This window comes from Perca flavescens, chromosome 9 (genome assembly GCF_004354835.1).
Source record: "Perca flavescens isolate YP-PL-M2 chromosome 9, PFLA_1.0, whole genome shotgun sequence".
In the NCBI taxonomy this organism is placed as follows: Eukaryota; Metazoa; Chordata; class Actinopteri; order Perciformes; family Percidae; genus Perca; species Perca flavescens.
Genome location: NC_041339.1, coordinates 4997103 through 5013411, shown reverse-complemented (window position 1 = coordinate 5013411; position 16309 = coordinate 4997103). Strand labels below are relative to the sequence as shown.

The window sequence follows — 16309 nt, the reverse complement described above, 5'->3', positions numbered from 1 at the left end:
GTAGCGGCGTCCGGACATTACAGTCCCAAAGTGACGCTTAGTCCGTGGAGAGAATCTGTCGCTGAATTCCATTCAAAAAGCTGCCGAGTAAAGCATCCCCCGCACGCCGCTCAATGCACAGCTGGCACAACACAGCTGGAGAACAAGGCTGACCTGTCAGGATCCAGGCTTACATTCGGCTCACACACGACACCAGAAACACCCCTCACTTTTACACAATCTCAACTTTTAGAGTCGATCAGACGCACTTTGCAGGGCGGATACCAGCACTAAAAAACGGTTATAAAACTTCACATTTTGCAGAGATAAAGAGAGTTTTTTAGTATTTTATGTGCGCCGAATTTACCAAAAGACCATCAAACAGGAGAGGACTGTATGTCGCACACGAGGCGACTCGTGTGTCCGATATTAAACAAGTCGATGTAAAAGTACTACAGTTATGCGTGAAGTTTGGAGCTTCCGACCCCTGGCGGCGGATTAGTTACCGGACAACATATTTTAGTGTGTGTGTGTGTGTGTGTGTGTGTGTGTGTGTGTGTTGTGTGTGTGTGTGTCTGTGTGGTTGTGTGTGTGTGTGTGCAGTCGCGGGTGAAAGTTGTTGAGTTTTGGGGATTTTGCAGAAGAGCGTGCAGCGGATGGAGGAAGGCCAAGTTGAAGTTCATCTCGAGCCTTCTTCTCCTGGTCTCTCTCTCTCTCTCTCTCTCTCTCTCTCTCTCTCTCTCTCTCTCTGTGTGTGTGTGTGTGTGTGTGTGTGTGTGCGCGCGCGTGTGTGTTAGTCAGCAGAAAATGGCCGCAGTTAGAGCCAGCGGGCTGAGTTATAATGACATGCCAACAGAGGGCCTCCGGTCCCGGCACATAGTGAGGCAGAGAGCCGCTGGGACGGATCAACACAGAGCTGCAGTCCCGCTGGAAACATCCGCGGCAGATTCCGCTCTGTGCCGCTGTAGAGCCTCCACTCCACCAGCTCCATTAGACAGGACACAGATAGAGAATAATCTGTATTTAACTGACTTTAACTGACTAACTGAACACAGCACAATAAAAACACACTGCTGAGGTCTTGATGTGACTGTTTGCTATTTATTAATGAATTCATGAATTAATTTAGCAACAGCCTTAAATGACAATGAGACTGATATAGCCTTAAAAGTGAAACGGTGTGTGGTTTTTATTAAGCATATGGGCAAATCAGTTTAAAGATGAAATATGTGTTATTGTAACACTGCAAACCTGTGTGAGATTCACTTTAACACCCACAGCCTCAGTCAGACAGAGTGGTCTGTACTTCAGCAACACAGCGTCACCGAGGAAACAGCCAGCAGTAGGCCAAGAGACTACAATAATACCGACTGTTCACATGATGAACCATAACAATGATGCACTCATTGATCTAGTGACAGGGTTCAAGTAGGATAATCCCATTCTCAATAAAGTATTTATTAGTATTAGTCAGCTGCATTCCCTCATACTGCATATTGCATGTATTGATGGTTTGGCACACATTGGTCATTTGGTCACAGTCACATACCCTTAATATATATATAATATGTGTATTACCCCATTGGTCTTCATATCTATAGCCATATACTGGACTGCTGCATTCTATCCTAATGGTGCTGACTGTGTGGTTGAATTTGATCTCATGTAGAAACAAAAGATCAGTTATAGCAGAGGGTGGAGGAAGTAGCCTACTCTGGGACTTCAGTAAAATACTCCCGATACAAGACAAACAACAGGAAAAGTATTAAAATACCAAAATAAGTTTCTATATTATTATATTCAGAGTGGTAGCTACACTACTGTTTTTATTATTAGCATAGGCTATTATTACAGATGAATTGAATGATGAGGAGCATTTGGGTGTTTCAGTTGGTAAGGAGGAGCTCATTTGAAATAGCCTACTTTAAATACAGTGCATCATATTTAATAAACTGATCATATTGTACATGTAGCATATAATCTAGTTTTTGTTTTACTAACTATGTCTGCCCAAATACTGTAGTTCTGTAAAAAACTACAATACTTCCCTCTGAGCATAGGAGAAAGTACAGGAACATGGAAATGCTCCAGTTAAGTACAAGTACCTCAAATGTGTTCCTAAGTACTACAGTAGGCTACTTGAGTAAATACTTAAGCACATTGTAGGCTATACGTGGAGATGTGTAAAGGTGGAAATGACGTGTTGCTTTGGTTTTTGGGATGGGTTCAGAAGAAAACACTTTAAATAATGAAGACGTTCTGAGTCACTAGGCTACTGAAGATGTGAACAGCTGACTGTCTTTGTGTTTGTGTGTGTGTGTGTGTGTGTGAGAGAGAGAGAGAGAGAGAGAGAGAGAGAGAGAGAGAGAGAGTGTGTGTGTGTGTGTGTGTGTGTGTGTGAGACAGATAGTCTGTGTGTGCAGGCTATAGAGACTGTAGCCTACTCTGGGTCCTGAGCTGACCTGGAGCTCCGGTGTTGATGTCGGGCCGGCCCAGTGCAGCAGAGCTGCTGCGGCTTTAAGCCCGGGCTTTGGGATGGGCTGGACTCATAACGTCATTTCACTTCTCTTTCTTTTTATTCTTCGCCCCCTCATATACTTCCCTCTCGACATGACGCTCCGCTACACCCCGGGCCATAGTGATGAACTTTCTCTGGCGTTTCTCCCTGCGGAGCCTTTTTTTCCCTTCTTTTTCCGGAGCCTCAACTTTTCTGGCGTGTCATCATTTGTGGAGTTAGCGCGGCAGAGTCATCCGAGGCGAGCAGAGCTGCCTGATATATGGATCCTGTGAAACAGCGGCAGCAGCAGCCCAGGAAATGCAGCGTTTCTCCACCGACTTAGCGGGACCGAGCGAGTAGAAATGAGCAGGAGCAAACGGCGAGCCTCGGGACGTTTGCGGGCTAATTCAGCTACTTCTCATCAGCATGATGCTTTCTCCTCTCTCTCTGTCTCAGGTAACACGGCTCTGTGCCTGCTCAGTGGAGGAGACAAGCTATCATTTCGTAATGCTGAAAACTATTTAACGGCCAACGTTAACCCTCCCTAGCTGCAGCTGCTGTGGCTGTGTGGGAGCAGGCAGTTCAGGCCTGTGCTGTTTATCAGCTGCTGACACTCTGTTTAGCCAGCCTGTGTGCTCACACTTTACAGCTCCTCTAGCTGTGTGCTGGGATGCGTGTTCTCTCTGGAGACTGACAGAAGCCTCTGATAGCTGCAGAGTCCTCCCACGGTGCAACTAGTTGTAGGCCTAACCTTATTCACACACACACACACACACACACACACACACACACACACACACACACACACACACACACACACACACACACACACACACACATACACACAGGTTTGTGGCACTATCTTTGTGGGGACCTGTCATTGACATAATGCATTCCCTGGCCCCTTACCCTAACCTTAACCATCACAACTAAATGCCTAACCTTAACCCTTACCCTAACCCTAACCATAACACGCAAGTATACTGGACTCTCTGTTTTTGGACCCCACAAATATAGTTAAACAAGAACACACACACACACACACACACACACACACACACACATTGTATTAACCATTACCATCAGAACATTACCATCTTTTAATCTCAAACCAATCCCAGTACTAAATTTAACAATTGCTGTGTTACACGAGTAATCTCAGGCAGGTTTTACCATAACTTATACCAAGCTTAGTTGGACCCAGGTTTGGACCCTCGAGCAGCCTTTGAAGGAAGGCAGACGCACACCCCCTCCCCCTTCTTCAGAGTCTGATTCTAAACCAAATATAACAAGTTGACAAGGTGGGTCTATTCCAAAGGCTCCACAAATGCAGCCTGGTTTTTCCCAAATGTGGAGGACATTATTGGTGTATCCTTTACTGTCTTTACGATCTCAAATCTGCTGTGTGCCGGTCCCTTAACCCTAAGAGTGGGGAGGGACTGCAGAGGATGCTAGTGAATCCTCAACAGTGTGTAGGAAGATGCCCTACACACAAACACACACACACACACACACACACACACACACACACACACACACACACACACACACACACACAGTCAGAGGTTCAGGGCACTTTGACATGAGTACAGGAGGAGCCAGGCCAGCGAGCCTCACTTCCTCCGGAGCCACAGCCATGAACATGTTACCACTGGAGAGTATGTACACTGATGTGTGTCAGGTATACTGTACATGTCAGAGCTGAGGATGAAGTTGGTTTGGTTATAATTGTGTACTTACATTCATCTGTCTGTCTGTCTATCTGTCTGTCTGTCTGTGTGTCTGTCTGTCCTGTAGGATGAGTTCCATCCGTTCATTGAGGCTCTGCTGCCCCAGGTCCGTGCCTTTGCCTACACATGGTTCAACCTCCAGGCCAGGAAGAGGAAGTACTTCAAAAAACATGAGAAAAGGATGACCAAAGAAGAAGAGAGAGCCGTCAAAGACGAGCTGTTGGGGGAAAAGGCAGAGGTGGGATGGGTTAGTTGAGTAGAGAGTAGAGAGTAGTAGAGATAATGAAAGAAGCTGAAGACACATACAGGATTGTTCTGACCCTTTGCGATATCCTTCTGTTCCCAGGTGAAGCAGAAGTGGGCCAGCCGCCTTCTGGCCAAGCTCAGAAAGGACATCAGACCTGAATGCAGAGAAGACTTTGTCCTGTCCATCACTGGGAAGAAAGCTGCGTGCTGTGTCCTGTCAAACCCGGACCAGAAAGGCAAAATGAGACGCATAGACTGTCTCCGACAAGCTGACAAGGTAAATTAATGGCCAGTCGCCGTGCATGTGATCAGACTTTGTCGGTGTGTTTTGAGACAGTGTGAGAGTCCTGGACGGGAATCAGGAAACATCACTGCCTCTATTGCTGCCACAGGAAGGTTTTAAAACACCAAACGCAAGCAGTGAACTGCCCGGGAGTTTGTGGAACAGCTGACCGTTTCCTCAGTCCCTCCTTCTCTTTTCTTTCGGTCTTTCTCCGGGAAATGAAGCTGCCTTCAAGTGCGATTGGGAACGTCCGGAGCTATAAACCATCTGACGGAAAACAGGAACTGTGAAGTCTACTTGTGCTACGTTGGAGGGTTAAAGAACGCAACAGGACGTCACACAGATGGGCCCCCCCGCCGCACAACCCTGCGGAGAATCAGCGGAGCAACTGATCGGGTCTGAATGACGCCTTAGTGCAGCTCCTACCTTCACACTAGGCTCGTTGGAGATGAGCCAGGTCTGCGCAGAATCGATCACCGGCGATCGCCGCCCAATTGCCTGCTGGGTAGATTTGTGTCCGACTTGATCCCGACTTGCTCTAACGTCATGAACGCGTGGGCGACGATAACCTCACAAGATCAAGGCGGCCGCAGTTCTGAGGGGCAGGCAGCGCAGTTGCTTTTAATCGACTGCAAGACCCAGGCGGACCCAGGGCATGCTGGCAAACGCCTGGCTCTCAGCTGATTACAGCTAACAGCTGATTGGTTCAGAATCGACTCAACATGATGACGTTTTATATAAACTTTTTGTTGATTTTGAATTGGAGGGATTTTAACTGCCATCTGTCTGATTTAAAGGCTTATTCTGTACAGAACACAAGCTGTGTGGCTGGTAGTTATGTTTAGAAGTCAGAGAGATTAAATCTGTTCTAAAATCAGCAACAGATTGCATGTAAGGGCATTTTGACTAGCCTGACAAGCCAGACCCACATCAAGAACTCACCATTGGCAGGGCTCAATCCTAGGGGCGGGTTGTCTTTCAAATTCCCTCTGCACGTAATAGGATAGCGCTACGACCAGGCAGAGCAACGAAGAAGGTAGCAAAGCTAGTTGATAGATTCAACTTTTGCTGTATCTAGTCGGCAAAACTCTGAACACATCTGCCTTTTTTAAGAATGATTTCTGTGCCGTTCTTTGTTCTTTTCTCAAAGAAAAGCTGAACTCCAAGTCTTCCAGAAGACCGCTGTTCCCAGCAGCAGCAACCATAAGCCCGCCCACCGACTCTATAAATGATGTGATTGGCCTGACCAAAATTTGTTTTTGCCAGCTTGCAAGCCAACAGAGAATGCCTAGACTGAACCTGGCTGCAAAATAAATTTGCTGCCACTAGGGTGCGTTTAGATTTCTAGGCTACAGTTTGTCAGCTACGCTGTCATAATAAAAAGTTGATATATGGGTCTGATAACATTTTATTAAATTGGAATTGGACCTTACAGGATGTGAGTGTGTCTGTGACTACCTGTTCAGCCTGAAGGCTGCTGGATACGGTGTAAACTGTCCGACTTGACAGCGGATTTTTGTCACCGTGTGTTTCGGCTGTCGTGGCTGTTTACACGTTTGTAGTCCTGCACACACATGTTCTGTAGTCCACAAACCAATCCGAACCCACACTTTATCCTAACTTTTACCGAAACGTTTAGAGCTTTGTTTGCACTGACTATAGAGTAGGCCTACACGATAAATCGTTATAAAATCACAATCTCGATTCACCCCTGTTCATGATTTAAAAAAAAAAATGTCTCCTTTAATAAATTTATTGAAAGCATTTGACATTGACATTAACATGTTTTAATTATGTAAAGACATACTCAAGGAGTTCAGATAGAGCCTGTATCAGGGCCATATTTAGTTCAGTGTGTTATGTGTCACTACTTTTGGTAGCCTACTCTACTTAAATGGCCAGTATGTACTTTATTTTCTTTATTCATTGAAGCCTCTATGTTTACAGGCTTGTGGTGATGCGCACTGTGCTATAGCTGCCAAAACAAAATCTATGTTTGGTACTGCCACTTACACTTCGTGAGAAAAACATTGTGGCAGAGAATCCTGATATCAATTCTAACCTAAAAAAAAATCGTGATTCATATTTTTCCCCCGAATCGTGCAGACCTACTATGGAGTGTGTATTGAAAGCAGTGTTGATGATGGTGATCGACGTGTGTTTTTGATTTTTAACTGTGTCCTTCGGAGTCTCCATCACCCCCCATGGCATCGGTTTAGTTATGAAGGAGAGACACTTTTAAAAGCATGCATACACCTTTATTTCTAAAAGAAGGGCGTGTCGCCTCACACAAACTTCAGTGTTCTGAAGCCCACCGCGGGTCACATGATAAGGAGGACATGAAATACGAGGTGAAAGAGGTTGTTCCGGTCTACACAGTGTTCTGTATAATGTCCGTAAGAGCCATGTTGTATTGTTAGCAGTTTTTGGTATTTTATTCCCATTGCAGAAGTAAATTGTTTTATACCATTTAAAAATATGCAATATACATTAGAGTTCAGGTAACTGCTTATGTTGTAGAATGTGCTGTGATGTGTGTTTTGCCCTATCAGTCTGGCGCTCCACTAGTAAGTGGTGTAAGTGCAAGTTTAGTCTCTCATGTCCAGCTCTATCTCCACAGAGCTGTGGAGTAAGGTCTGATGACAGATGCATTCTGGGATAGGAGAAAAAAAATTGGGCGATGCTAAGCTTCGGTCTCAGGAAGGAACTTGTTTTGGTGGAACGTTTGCACCCCCCGCAAAAGAAAACACCACATAACAATATTAAATGAAGTTAACAGTTGACACAATACGGTAACATTTTCCTCTAAGCTTGATATTTTCAGCGTGTAGCTTGGAAATGTACTATGGTCCAGACTAGGGCAAGAAAGTGCTCATATTATGCTTTTTGGCTTTTCCCCTTTCTTTTATTGTGTTATATATCTTTTTTGTGCACGTTATAGGTTTACAAAGTGAAAAATCCCAAAGTCCACCCCAAAGGGACTTACCATCTCCAACAGAAACCACTGTTCACAAACTGCTCCAAACAGCTCTATTGTAGTCCAGCCTTTACTTCCGTGATGAACGTGTGTTACAAAATGACGTTATAATGCTCGCTTAGCTATGGAGTTATATTACTGCCATTAGTCAAGAGCGCATTATTTCAATTTGAGAGCATTTCTCACTGATATTACGTTCAGATTTCTTGCTCTCACACTCAAATAGTCACTGCTCGTGCTTAGATTTGCTCTGCTTGTGCTCAAACTTTCTGCTTAGACTCAGATATGTTGTTGTTTGGACAGATTTCCTGCTCTCAGCTTTGAACCTTCTCCTCGCACAAAAAATATACTAATATAATATAGTGTGTGATGCAGTATGGAGAACAACCAAGTCCCATAAGAACCCAAGAGACTTTTAGTGCAGCTGTTGATGTTCACTACAAACAAAACTTGCAGATGGTTGTAGTCTGTAGTCAGCCATACAGTAGGTAGATCTGGACCAGATGGTTGTAGTCTGTAGCCAGCCATACAGTAGGTAGATCTGGACCAGATGGTTGTAGTCTGTAGCCAGCCATACAGTAGGTAGATCTGGACCAGATGGTTGTAGTCTGTAGTCAGCCATACAGTAGGTAGATCTGGAGCAGATGGTTGTAGTCTGTAGTCAGCCATACAGTAGGTAGATCTGGACCAGATGGTTGTAGTCTGTAGTCAGTCATACAGTAGGTAGATCTGGACCAGATGGTTGTAGTCTGTAGTCAGCAATACAGTAGGTAGATCTGGACCAGATGGTTGTAGTCTGTAGTCAGTCATACAGTAGGTAGATCTGGACCAGATGGTTGTAGTCTGTAGTCAGCCATACAGTAGGTAGATCTGGACCAGATGGTTGTAGTCTGTAGTCAGCCATACAGTAGGTAGATCTGGACCAGATGGTTGTAGTCTGTAGTCAGTCATACAGTAGGTAGTCTGGACCAGATGGTTGTAGTCTGTAGCCAGTCATACAGTAGGTAGATCTGGACCAGATGGTTGTAGTCTGTAGTCAGCCATACAGTAGGTAGATCTGGACCAGATGGTTGTAGTCTGTAGTCAGCCATACAGTAGGTAGATCTGGACCAGATGGTTGTAGTCTGTAGTCAGTCATACAGTAGGTAGATCTGGACCAGATGGTTGTAGTCTGTAGCCAGTCATACAGTAGGTAGATCTGGAGCAGCAGGGTGAATTCTAGCTATCATGGGTTGGTGATATGACACACACAGATCAACAGGGGTCGAGCCCATCAGCCCCACCTGGATGAAAAGAACGTAGGGCTGGGCGATATATCGATATTAAAAATATATCGATATATTTTTAAATGAGATATGGAATTAGACCATATCGCATATATCGATATAGTTCAAATGTGATCCTTGCTCCCATAGATATATACACAGATGTCGCCTTGAGGTTCTAAACATACGTCAAAACCGCCGCCATCTTGGAACAGGGGTGCGAAGCATTCAGATCAACGCTAAAGATGCCGGACTTTTGTACTGCTTAATTATGTTTGATAGAGGAAATGAAAAGAACAAACAGCAATGAATAACATTTAACAGGTGACAATGTGTTTTATGATTATGTATGCCGCCTTGACCAGCAACCTGAGCTCCGGCGGCAGCGGGAGGCGGAGAGCTCCGTGGCCGCCCGCAGCGTCTCTTCCCCGGGAAAAACACAGCTTTGCCTCGCTGCTGCGCGGGTCCCCGCTGATCCAAATCGGACCAGCCAAAGACAGAGTGGTGATCGGTAGGATCTTACACGTAGTCCAGGACGACCTGTATGTCGATATCGGGGGAAAGTTCCAATAAGTTTGCGGCGGCAGGCGGACGGAGAGAAGCTACAGCGGGGGCAGCAGAGACCGTCTGCAGCTGCAGGATCTGGAGCTCAGTGCCCGTTAAAATGACATGTAACGCATAAATACATACAGAAATAAATAGTGGAGGAATGAGCCTGGACATTTCAGTCTGTTTTAAACTTCACCTTGAAGCAGAAACTCTTAGTTCAGAAGGGTGAAGTTTCCGTTTGAACTCAGATCTGTGAACCGATCATAATAAATATTCTTTGTATTAACACATTAATTAGTTTCTTTGTTTTGTAGTCGATAGTTCATCTTTTAGTTTACTTAAGTGGAAGCAGTATCAAGTGGAAGAATGGGACTATAAACCTAGGCTTACAGGCATGAGGCATTACATTTTGAACAAAGTAGATTATATTAATATCAAAAGCTTAATTGACCTTTGGAACGAATCACAAATATGGAGCTTTGATTTCAAAAAAGGTACTCCTGTTATACAGTATTTAGGTTTACATTTTATTGTTATTTGAACAGCTGAGCATTTAATCATGAACCAGGTGAAGAAACCGGTTTATTATTTATTTGATTTTGCAACTGTCTCTATGAAACTACTTGTGACATGTCATATTTGATTTTGGCTTTGACTGAACATTTGCTCTCACTTTGCGGAAAAAAATATCGGGATATATATCGTATATCGATATTCAGCCAAAATATATCGGGATATGACTTTTGGTCCATATCGCCCAGCCCTAAAAGAACGTGAAACAAAATACTTGTTTTTTCAGTTCAGTTTGCTTTTTATTAATTAAACAAATAACTGCTATTTAAGGAGCAAATAAGAAAGCATATCATTTCTAGATTTGTTTTTATTATAGTGGTGAAATTGTACTTAATGTTACAACTTTTTAAACAGACTGATATGAATTCATCATTTTCAGACTAATGTTATATGAAGGAATGAAGACTAAATTCTGATGAACAACACAACAGTGATGCAAAAGCTGACACAAACAATCCAGTTTCTGGTGTTCTTTCAGTTATATTACAGTTTAGGTTTTACTACTGGCTCTAACATGAAATCAGCCAAATCCCAGGAACATGGTTAACCAAACGAGGAAAAAATACATATACACTTACAGTCCGTCATATGTCGTTCAATCTAGCTATAGAATAAAGAAAATCTATTTGTTTATGGACATCAAGCTAGGCTATATGCTAGCGACATATGTTAGTTAGCTAGCTAGGTGCTTAAGTTATGTTACTCACCCTCGTAGTTGTGGACATAACTTCATATGTCCCACTTCAAAGCTTTCTCCCGTTTCCTGATGGGTGCAGGTGAAAGTGCGTCGACCATTCTGTGCACATTGTTGACATATACTTATAATAAAGCAATGAACGGCGCGGGGGTATATAAACTTGGTTACAGTTATCGGTTACAGTGCAGCCGCCCTCAACAGACGTTCTAACGTAAAGTGAACGCACCCTCAACGGGGCAGGGATCATTTCATTGGTCAACACTACAGCTGACATTCTATTGGTTGTTGACTTTTGGCAGGGTTATAACACAAAAAAATCCAAGCGCGCAGGAGAGATCCGAGAGCAGAAAATTTGCAAGCGAGCAGAATCAGCCTGAGTGCGAGGAGAAGGTTCAAAGCTGAGAGCAGGAAATCTGTCCAAACAACAACATATCTGAGTCTAAGCAGAAAGTTTGAGCACAAGCAGAGCAAATCTAAGCACGAGCAGTGACTATTTGAGTGTGAGAGCAAGGTTTTGAGCGCGAGCAGTGACTATTTGAGTGTGAGAGCAAGAAATCTAAACGTAATATCAGTGAGAAATGCATCAAATTTAAATAATGCGCTCTTGACTAATGGCAGTAATATAACTCCATACTTAGCTGCTAGCGTGGCACCCCCTCATACTGTGCTTCTGACTGGCTAGTAGTCCTTACCTAGCTACTGCGCATGTGCGACTCCCAACAAAGATGAGACAGAAGTGTGATGCCTCACTCTGTAGCTAAAACAGAGAGCTCAACACACAGGGTGAAAAAAGGAGCTGCAGCAATGTGCAGTACAACAAAAATATGGTGTTTTTTGAAAATTAAACCATGTAAACCTATTCTGATATAACCTCTAAATACAATTATGGACCTGAAAATGAGCATAATATGAGCACTTTAAGCTTCAACGGCGAAAGTCAATTTCAGCTATGAGGTTAATTTTTGATAATCCAGCATTGCATACAGTAATGGATACTTTATTTTTGATCATAGCTGTACAACAAACTGTTTTAAACTCGCTACGAGCCTCGTCATCACTGGATAGCTGTGCACATTGATGTCTACATGAGTCAGAAGCCTTTACATCCGGGAGGAAGTGGCGAGGAAGCTGCCACTACAATATCATCAAAGCGTTATTGAAATGTGTGGACGACTTGAGAGTGTTGAGTGAAGCAGTGGGGTACACACGAGTCCACATGGTTTGATGGTAGCTTGATGCTGCTTTCTGTCAATAATGGTTGGGTTTGTCTTTCGCCAGGTGTGGCGGCTGGATCTGGTGATGGTCATCCTGTTCAAAGGAATCCCGTTGGAGAGCACCGACGGAGAGCGGCTGGTGAAGGGAGGCCAGTGCTCCAACCCAGTGCTCTGTGTCCAGCCGCGACACATCTCGGTCTCCGTCAAAGAGCTCGACCTCTACCTCGCTTACTACGTACAGGAGAGAGGTACACACACACACACACACACACACACACACACACACACTCACACACACGCATGCACACAGAGACACACAGAGAAGGGGACTCACACACGCATGCACACAGAGACACACAGAGAAGGGGACACACACACACACACACACAGAAAGACACACGCACGCACACAGAGACACACAGAGAGGGACACACACACACAAACACACACAGACACACACACGCACGCACACACAGACTCACGCACGCACACACGCACGCACACAAACGTTACAAGCTGAAGCTGCACATTATTCAAAGCTCAAGTGGATTTTTTGGTTACTATTCACAGGGCATTTGTCATAATCTCCATAAACTTTAAAAACTTGCGTGAAGGCTGAAGAGCTTTCCCTCTCTTTCAAAAAAAAAGAAAGAAAAGTTTATTTAGGCTCTATCACCAGAGGGGCAGCTAAGCCAATCAGGGCAAACGGGCAGTTCCCCGGACAACAATAGCCCATACCTGTGCACGTCCCTGATCAGGAGTCTCCACATTAAACTCCACTGGATTCCAGCCTTTAGTTTGATTTACATTGGATCAGTCAAAGTGGGGACCAAAGGTCAGAGGGTCACTGGGAATCCTTTTGGAGCTCCGATCATCCATATCTGATTTAATATAAAATAAGAGGATTTCTGAGAAGCTACTTGCTGTCATAGCAAGAGCTTTATTTATCTTTCTTTATTTATACAACATTCAAAGACAGACACACAAAAAAAAACGTACACACAAAAACATATATTATGCCAGGGGATTGCACTTCAGTAACAATTAACAAATACAGTAAATCAGTTTATGAAGATCTTATAGTGGGTACATAGATTGATGGTTTTAATAGCTTTTTTTGTTTTAGAATATTGAATAGATGAAATGCAATGTTTGAGTTCATTTTCCAAAATGAAAAAAGATGGTTGGCAAATTTCGACTTATGAATATGAAATTTAGCCAGTAACAGTATCAAATGAACGATGTAGTATTTATTGGTCTAAGTGAAAGCATTGGAAAAGAACCCCAACAATAGAGTTTGACGTGACAGGGCAGGAGCCTCTCCAGGGGGCTGTGGATGTTACTGACTCACAGGTCATCTGGGAACTTCTGAACTGAGCTCTTCCTTCTCATTGGTCGGCTGAAACCATTTATATAAATAGGTTTCATGCAGCTACGAGTCGAGTCCAAAAACAACTGAAAGAAGGCATTGTGCACATCTGGTTTTGATATTGTGGCTCGAGGAGCTGTGGGAGGCTGACTCCCAGACACGGAGAGGTAGCAGTGGGATGGGACGGAACAGCTCAAACTCAACAGTGACACCAGGAGTAAAATATCAACCGACTGCAGAATAAAGGGATCAGCAGCCAGCCAGGGGCACATAGAGGCTTCCCAGCAGCATGTGTGACTCCCAGTGGGTTCCCCTGGGCCTGGCTGTGGTTTGAGCACCGTGCTTGTAGAGACTCTCTTAGAGAGTGCTCTAAATGCTGCTTCTAGCGCAACCATTGCGCCACACTCAAGTGTAATTAATTAATTAATGTAATTAAGTTTCCTACGATACAGCAACAAAGTAATTCTAGTAACAGTTGTGTTGATATTAGTAACAGTCAGCACTACTTGACCTGAAAGTATACTGGAGACACTAGCTATGTTTCCATCCACACGTTTTTATCCGAATTAAGTGATAGCGAATGAACAATGCCTTATGGGAACAGTAAAATTTGACAGAATTTCGTGAATATCGACTCAAAGGAAATACGTTCGGTCTCATCGGATTTTCTCTTGATCGATATACGGCATGAGTAAATAATGAATTAAGTTTTAGGTCATTTTATGGTTGCAACCCGCCACAAAACAAAGAAGAAGTTTTAGTTCATTTCCGCCCAGTATTTCCGCTCTGTTTGCACACATGGCGGGCGTCAACAAAGACAGATGGAAGTGGACGAACGAGGAGACGAGAGACTTTTTGAAATTTAATTTACGAGCAAAATATAACGACTATTTTAGACAACAAAATTCTAAGAAATGTGCATCTGCAGCTGCATCATCATAGCAATGTGTTGATAGCCTCGTTTTCTTATTATAGCGTGATATGTCGCTATCAGCTGGCACATAAGCACTGTTACAACTTTCATTTGTTGGTAGATGGCGTGATCCATTTTGTCTAGCAAAACTTTGTTCGCAAATGTTTGCTTGAATGTTGTGCGTGAAATGTTGAAATGTCTCAAATCAATTCGATATACCAATTTCACCGCAAAACAGCATGTGACGACATTACGCACAGGTTTTTATTCGCTTTAAAGCCGTTGGATGGAAACACACTTTCACCAGCTTTATTCGCATGAGTTTTTTTTTTACCAAACGTCAGATAATTCGATTGACAAGTGGATGGAAACTTAGCTACTGTTGGATTGTCTATCTGAAAGCCTGCTCGCGTGGTCGTCCTGGTCACGGTCCAGATGAAGAAGACTCTGGATGTGTTTGACATCATCTTTGTCCATCTGGCTGAGCAACCGGTTGTTATACATGTAGAGCTACACAATCCCAAATACTTCACTGGTTTCCTGAATAATAAACTAATGGAAAGGTCTCCCTCTGTAGTTTAACAGCACTGTAACGTTGCACAGCCACAAGTCCAGCTCCAATGACTGGGACCGTACTGATGCAAAGGATTCAGCACATTCCCCCCCAACGCTTGCTCTACACCTCTATCTCTACCATCTATCTGTAGTCTGGTGTTTCCCGTGGAAACCAGTGTACTCAACGCTGGGCTCATGACAGTGTGCACATACTGTGTCTGCAGGATGTGTGAGTTTCCTGCTTGGTTGGTAGTTAGACTTCTTGTTATGGCCAACTGGTGACCCTAACTACCAACACACTAATACTGCTGGAGACACACATTGATTTGGTTCACATCTTCTCAGTAAGCGTTTCTTACAGGAGACGTCATAACAGGGTACAAGTGAAACTAGTCAACCCCCCCATCAGCGTAGTCTTTGTAATCTTAAAACTGCTGCTGCTACCCTTCCTAACCAACCAGGAAGCTGCATGATGATGTCAGAGGGCACCAGATGGACTCACACTGGGACACTGTGGTCCTTCTGACACCTAAATGTCCCAGCAGACACACTGTCTTAACATCGTGACCAGCTAACAGAAACCCTGATGGATTTCTCAGTAACCATCAGCTGAAATCATCTCTCTCTCTCTCTCTCTCTCTCTGTCCCTCTCTGTCTCTCTCTCTCTCTCTCTGTCTCCCTGTCTCTCTCTGTCTCTGTCTGTCCAGAGGCAGAGCAGAGCAGCAGTCCCAGTCGTACAGGAGTGGGTTCTGATCAGGAGGACAGTCGCACCGCCACCATGGGTAATGTACAGGATCTTCCATTCTAGAGGAACATTGTGTTTTTCAGTCTGTGGAAACATGACAAGATTCTGTAAGGCACGTGCACATTCATAATGTTGATCATTTTGGTGTCTGTGCATAAGCCAGGTTTCCTTTTTTAATCGGTTTGGTCAGTAACACGAACAAATACAATAACTGCCTCATACATACAGTAAATAGGCCTTCAACTTGGTTGGATGTAGAGATGAGAATGTTAGAACCATTTCCTTCTTTTCACATCCAATATCCAACTAAAAAAATGTGATTCTGGTTTTTGGTGTCGTCCCTCCACGCCCTACTTTTTCCTTGCAGATGTTGCATATTGCAAACTTGTTATCTTCTGCACACACACAGAAGAATTTCCAAATAGCTGACATGTTGCAGGTTAATTCACAAGGTTCCCTACATGTGCGAGAATAGCACGGTCACGCGCTTCACACGGCGGAAAAGGTGAGAGAAAGGAAAAAGAGACTGTGCTGTCGCGTCCATGTGTCCTTGAGAACTGTAACTCGTATAACTTATGTTTTCAGTTAATTGTAGCATTGCCCGGCGTGAAATCGGCATATGTCAGACTGACCTGCCGGTCGCTGGTCACGGCCCAGCACGTGAAAACCGGCCAATTCCGGTCACCGGTCGGTCTATCGGTGCATCTCTAGTTTGAT

General features: G+C 44.0%; 1 protein-coding gene across 5 annotated transcripts in view; it reads left to right on the top strand.

Moving 5' to 3' along the window:
• The window catches only part of nfic (nuclear factor I/C), a 36314-nt gene that overhangs the window by 676 nt on the left and 19329 nt on the right, over nt 1–16309 (top strand). For 2 of the 5 annotated variants that reach the window (XM_028586651.1, XM_028586653.1), the window contains exons 2-5: nt 4274–4444; nt 4553–4729; nt 12075–12258; nt 15555–15629. In XM_028586651.1, the coding sequence (XP_028442452.1) occupies nt 4274–4444; nt 4553–4729; nt 12075–12258; nt 15555–15629 (607 nt within the window). Of the gene's footprint in view, nt 1–2375; nt 2933–4273; nt 4445–4552; nt 4730–12074; nt 12259–15554; nt 15630–16309 lie in introns of those variants that run through there. The other 3 variants (XM_028586652.1, XM_028586654.1, XM_028586655.1) reach the window with 3 other exon arrangements.